The sequence below is a fragment of the Cyanistes caeruleus genome, chromosome 25, assembly GCF_971803275.1.
Source record: "Cyanistes caeruleus chromosome 25, bCyaCae1.hap1.1, whole genome shotgun sequence".
Lineage (NCBI taxonomy): Eukaryota > Metazoa > Chordata > Aves > Passeriformes > Paridae > Cyanistes > Cyanistes caeruleus.
The window spans coordinates 3,395,433-3,401,432 of NC_141725.1; the positions used below are offsets into that span (position 1 = coordinate 3,395,433).

General features: G+C 55.0%; 1 protein-coding gene across 4 annotated transcripts in view; it reads right to left on the reverse strand.

Annotated features, from left to right (window-relative positions):
- Positions 1 to 5,179, reverse strand: part of CELF5 (CUGBP Elav-like family member 5) — a 37,026-nt gene extending 31,847 nt beyond the window's left edge. For all 4 annotated transcript variants that reach the window (XM_086862986.1, XM_086862983.1, XM_086862985.1 and 1 more), the window contains exon 1: positions 4,855 to 5,179. In XM_086862986.1, coding sequence (XP_086719112.1) covers positions 4,855 to 5,140 — 286 coding nt within the window. In that variant the 5' untranslated portion in view covers positions 5,141 to 5,179. The remainder of the gene's footprint in view (positions 1 to 4,854) is intronic.
- Positions 5,180 to 6,000: the final 821 nt, after the last annotated feature.

Consider the following 6,000-nt stretch of genomic DNA (forward strand, 5'->3'; position numbering starts at 1 on the left):
CCTCTATAATCTATTTCTAATGGATTTGAAGGCCTGGTCACCAAAGCCTCAAACACAGATACCCAATTCCACCTGCTGCTCCAGTCTGCTGCTTTGCAAGTCATACAAGACTCATTCTAAGATAATTTGGGCCAGGTTTAGCTCACAAAACTCTGAAGTCAGCAGTTGGGAATAAGCAATTTATTCCACTAAAAGCTTCAATGCATTGGTACAATGCCCACGTGCAGTGAAGGCATCATCCTTGTCTCAGCCACCAACCTAAGAAAACTCCAATAGGAGCAGAGTTATGTCTACATAAATAAAACCATGCAAACCCCATCCTCGAGTCCCATAGTCCAGTGCTCAGGAATGTCAAAACTGAGGCAAAGCACACTGTCAGACTCAAAAACCCCAGTCCACAGGAGGACAAGCTAAAAATGGGAACTGGACAAAGACACACCACTTACTGAGGATAAAGAAGAGACACTCCTCACACAAGGAGGTGCTGTTACCATGTCAGATCAGTGATTTGTAAAGGCCAGCAATACCTATGTCCACCAGCACCAATGTGAAAAAGTGCACAAATCCCTTCCCTAGAGCCCTCTGATCCTTCTCTTCCCTACAGCAAAGGCAGTAACATTGTTCATCTTTTAGCAGCTCAGGTACCAAGAGACAGCAGCTTCCAAAGACAGAAACATCCTGTAACTGTGGAGCCTGAAGATGCCTCACTCCAACTCCAACCCAAGGGCAACCCCCACTGCTGCTCTGCTTTACAAGGATACGGGTATTTGCTCAGCAGAAGCCACTTGTGCTCCTTATCTTCACCCAAGCATGAAGCAGCACTCAGGCAGCCTCTAACGTCCTGTCTGGACTGGGGCTACAGGTTACTGGACAGCCTGGTCCACTGCTGTCCCCGAGATCTTCACACCTCTGATTGTTGAGGACATTCCTCTCAGCCTTACTGCCCCAGTAGCAGGAAGCTGGGAAGCTGTACTGGCTCTGGAAAGGAGGGAGCTAAAGATGTCAGCCACGTCTTTTGGAAAAATGATTACTGCCTTTCACAACCAGGTGTTTTGGAGGTAGAGTGTAGTTGTCAATTCCATTCTCTTTGCAAAGTCCTGGTCAGAAATACATTAAAAGGTTTGGCAGAAACACTATGCTCTAAGCCTGTGTAAACAAGTATCTGGGGAAAATAAACTTCCTTCCTGAAGAGCTGTTATCTCTCACACACTAACTCTGCAGCTATTCCTGGGATGCTGTGACAGGATTCTGCTCACCATGTCTTTCATGGGTTCTTTTGGCTCTTAAAACTTTGAGCTTGACAGAGCCACCCAAGGATCTGCTCAAGAGTGAAGAGATGTCCACAGAGGTACAGAAGGGCTTGTCACTCTCACTTGGTTTTCTCACTTCCACATTTCCTGCTTTAGTTAACAGCAAGCTCAGACAGACAGGCTCAGGCCCCTTTGGGCACTTCTCACACCAAGTCAGCAGTGCCTGCTGAGACACAGGACGTGGTGCTAGAAAGTGCTCAGGGTGTTAAGAAGCGTCAGCCTGGAAGGCCCCAGGCCCTGGGCAGCCAATGACCCATTCCCAGCACAGGGACACAGGACAGCAGCCAGAACACTGTCTGCAAAGCCAGGCCACCATCATTCTGCCAAAGATCCCTCTATGTCCCATCAGCATCTGCGGTACCACCCCACTTCCACAGGCTTCAGCTCCCTGAAAGCAGAACCCAGCCTAGTTCCACTTGCAAGAGACTACATAAAAAATTATATATATTCTGTGCCTGATCCTCCCTACAAACTACACATTGACTCTGGAATTTACAGTCCCTTCAGATCCTAAATATTACTCCACACAACAGCAGTCTAAAGCCTTGAGCAAGAAAAGGCTGCTGGTTCGCAGGAGGGAACGATCTCTAGATTCTGCTTAGCATCAGAAATCACATTAAATACTTCAGCAGGGAAAGCATGGAGTCAGTGGGGAGCTAATCTACAAGCCTGCAGAAGCTGAGTCAAAACTGGGCTGCCAGGGAGGCAAGTTGGGCTGAAGGTGGTGTTGTATCCTTGCCCTCTGGAAAAGCCACCTCTCTGTCCATAGGCCTGTGAGAGGGCTGCTCCTGCCCCTGCTGAATATTCCCCTGCAGCTCAGTTTGGTATCTCACACTCCTTAATCGCTACACTTTCCCCACCATGAGCACTCCTAGGAAACCCATCCAGCTGACACTTGTGACGGAACTGCCTTATGCCTAATCCTGGAACACAAGGCCAAAAATTTCCACTTGATTCTTCCCACTCAGCCTCCCCTGACCCATTCCAAAAGCCTGTTCAAACACCTCCCCGCTCTTTCCATGAAAATATTAGCTTTGAGACAAACACTGCCATTAACATGCAAATGTATCTGTGATTAACATAAATAGAAAAACTGCCTCATGAATAATATTAGGCTGAAACAGTATCAGCTACCAGTAGCCAGGCTGCTGAGACATGACTAGTCAGGTACTAACAAAACCATTTCATAGCAGAGTTCACATTTCTAGATCTCTAAGGTTCTCCTCTGCCTCCACTGAATTCATCCATTCTCAGCACCCATACAGGACCAGCTCTTGGACACTGCTCCATTCACATCCTCCAGCCCCTGGTAGGCCTTTTCCACCCTTTCTTCCTCTCTGGAGGCAGAGGTGGCTGCTCAGCTCCATGTCAAGCTGCAAGGGAACACAAGAGGACACACTGGGCTTCACCAGCAGTGCTGGCTTCTCACACAACCGCTTCCTCCCCTTTGGGGAGAGAAAGGGAAAAAAGCAGATGGAAGCTGCATGTGAGCTGTCAATTGGATCTCACTGCAGATCAGGAACATGGGGAGAGAAAACTGAGTCTGCTGTTAGAACTGCCCCAGAAAGGTGGCTCCTGCACAGTGCAGGAACAAGCTTGCAGCCAAAGTGTCCCCTGCTCAGGGGCTGTGACAGTGCTCCAGGCCACTGCAGCTCCTGGGTCAGCCTGGCACCTTCCAGGGCTGCTGATGCCAGCAGCAGCTCCTCACCACCATGGCCTTCCTGCATGGAGCACAAGCCACTGCAGCCAGAACTGGTACATGGGAGTGATCAGGCATCACGGTGGGCTGGATTGTGGAGCTCATTGCCTCACTGCACGCTAAACCCCCACACACTTCCTTGTGAAGGGATGACTTCTTTTGGAGAGGCTGTTCCCAAAACAGGCTGAGGATCTACATGCAAACTCATGCCACCAGGGAAGGAATCCCAGCCTCTCACTTTGTACAAAACAGGACAGGGAGGGGCAGAGGGAACTGAAGGGGTGTGGAAACAACCCCACAACAACCACCAGAGAACCTCACATTTCAACAGCCTCTTCTGGACAGAACAACCTCTGACCAACAACACCCACATTCAATAAAAAACAATTAAAAATATTAGAACCAAAAGGATGTCTTTATTTCACTGCAGAAATCCTGCTTCTAACAGCAAGTTAATATCACACACATCTGGCTAATACCACTGCTGTCCCCTCTAATTTCCATATCTAAGCAGATCCCTAGAATTTGTCTCCTGCCTGGAAGCTGACCTCAGACCACACAGTCTATATTTAAGATGTCAACTGGAATGAAATGTGCAATTGTCTCTTGCCTTGGCCCATTCTCCTCCTTGCTGGGTTTGAAACCTTGCAACTCACCATCCCCTGGCAGCAGGTTTGGATGCAGCTCCTTGCACACAGAGACACCACAGGCACATGGCATCCTCGTTTTTCACTCACAACCAGACACACTTCTCCAGCTAAATTCATGCCAGCCCAGCCCTCACAGGCTTCAATGAAAAAGTGTTTTCCTTTTGTGCTGGAGTTAGATTTGGCCTTTTGTTTGGAAATACACTTGTTTTTATCTTGTCCTCTTCCCTCTCCGCTCAGTCTAGAATGGTTCACGTTGCCAAGGCACTCGATTTTTGCTACCTTTCCTCCTAAATGTGAGGCATCAGGACTGAGCGTGGCACACTCCCTCCAGCATGCACCAACACATGGCCCCATCACAGATCATTTCAGAGCACAGCAGCCCAGGCTGAGCACCGACAGCTTTCAGGGTATTCACTGTCGGTTGGTTCCCTGCAGATTGTTCTACCTGTGCCAGGGAGCGAGGCTGCCATCACCCCCTCGGATCCTACAGCAAACAACTCTGTGAGTTCCCTTCTGGCTGGAGCCGCGCTGGTCACAAGATCCCAAACACCTGCTGGGGTGGGGTAGAGCCGCTCCACTGAACGGAGCTGCCACGCCGAACGCGACAGCTCTTCAGTATAAAAACACAACAATAAGCGAGGCTAAAGGAGCCTCCACAAACTTTTCAGCACCCAATAAAGGTCCTTCAGCGAAGGAAGACCCCTCATCCCCCCCGTGCGCCATCACGAAGGCCCCTCACCTACCCCAAATGCCACTGACAGCAGCACATTGGCGGCCAATATTCTTTGTTGCACGGATTTTAAAACCGCAGAGCCGAACCTTTGCCCGGGGTCGCTGTGAGCCCCCTTAGGGCACGGCCAGCAGCCCGGCCAGGGTCCCGCTGCGGCCCCCGCGCTCCGCAGCAGCCTCGGCCCGGCCCACGCTGCCACCGCCGCCTTTGTCACCGCACCCCACAGGGGCGACAGGCCCCGGGCTGCCGGCGGGGCGCGGGCCGCGGCCGGGGGCTCCGTCGGGGGGGATGCCGGACCCCGCCCGTGGCCGCTGGGGATGCGGACGCGTTCTCGGGCAGCGGATCGGGGACCGCCAGCCCCTGCTGAGGGATGCGGGGGGTGTGGGAGAACAGCACACGGCGGTGGGTCACGCGTGGACCGAGCCCGGGCCCGCCGCCCCTTTGTGCGCGCCGCGCCGGGCTCACCCTTGTGCATGCCGGTGTAGCGGTCCTTGAGCACGGTGAGCTCGTAGATCTTGCCGAACTGCTCGAAAAGCGGCTTGAGGTCCTTCTCCTCCAGGTTGCGCGGGATCTGCCCCACGAAGAGCTTGATGGCATCCAGGTCCTTCATGCTGTCGGGCTGCGCCGGGGGCTCCGCGCTGCCGCTGCTGCTCATGGGGGAGGCTCGGCGCGGCGGCGGCGGGGGCGGCTGCGGCGCTGGCGGGAGCGGCGGCGGCTGCCTCCTCGCCTCGCCCTCGGTGAGTCTGGCCATGCCCCGCGCCCGGCGCGGCTGCGGGCGGGCGGGCGGGCGGGCGGGGGAGGCAGCGCGGCGGGAACGGCCCCGCCGCCAGCGCCGCCGCCGCGGCGCCACAAAGAGCCGCGCCACAGCGCCCCCTGCCGGGCCCCGCGCCGCCTGCCGGGCCCTCAGGAGCGGGGGGCACCGGGGAAGGCACCGGGGCGGCCCGGGAACGGCTCGGGAGCGGCCCAGGAACGGCCCGGGAGCGTCACTCGGGAGCGGCCCGGGAACGGCCCGGGAGCGTCACTCGGGAGCGGCCGGCTGTGAAGGCTGTGAAGGCTGTGAAGGCGGCAGTGACCGCCGCGATGCCCATGGCCGGGGGCGAGGGAAGAGCTGTGTTTTGAGGGCCCAGGGAGCAGGGGAGAGCTGTGAGCACCCACGAAGGCAGAGCCGCTCCACATCCGTGTCAGAAATTAGCGTTCGCCCCATTTTCTCGATGCCTCAGCACCAGGGTTTGGAGGCAAAGAGATTATTTAAGGCAGAAAATTTTGCAACGCGGCCGTGACCCAGCGGCGAGCAGCAGGGCCGGAGGGGGTTTGGCTGGAAGGGGAAGTCATAGACGGGCCCAGATCTACAACCCCGGGCACATCTCTGTCCCTGCCCTTCGAGGGAAAATCCTCTTTCTTCCCAGCAGCTCAGCTCCCTCCTCACTGGGGCTTGGTGGAGGCATCCCCAGCCCGGTTCTGTGTCAGACCGTGCCAGATGGTCAGGAGCTGGTTGTGTATCCATGTCGAAGCGGCCATTATTGCTAGCGGGATCAGCTCTCCCTCCCCGTGTCAGGCTCTGGATTGCTCTCCCACTGTTTTCTCCAGCTCCGGGAGATGCCGTGAGGCAGT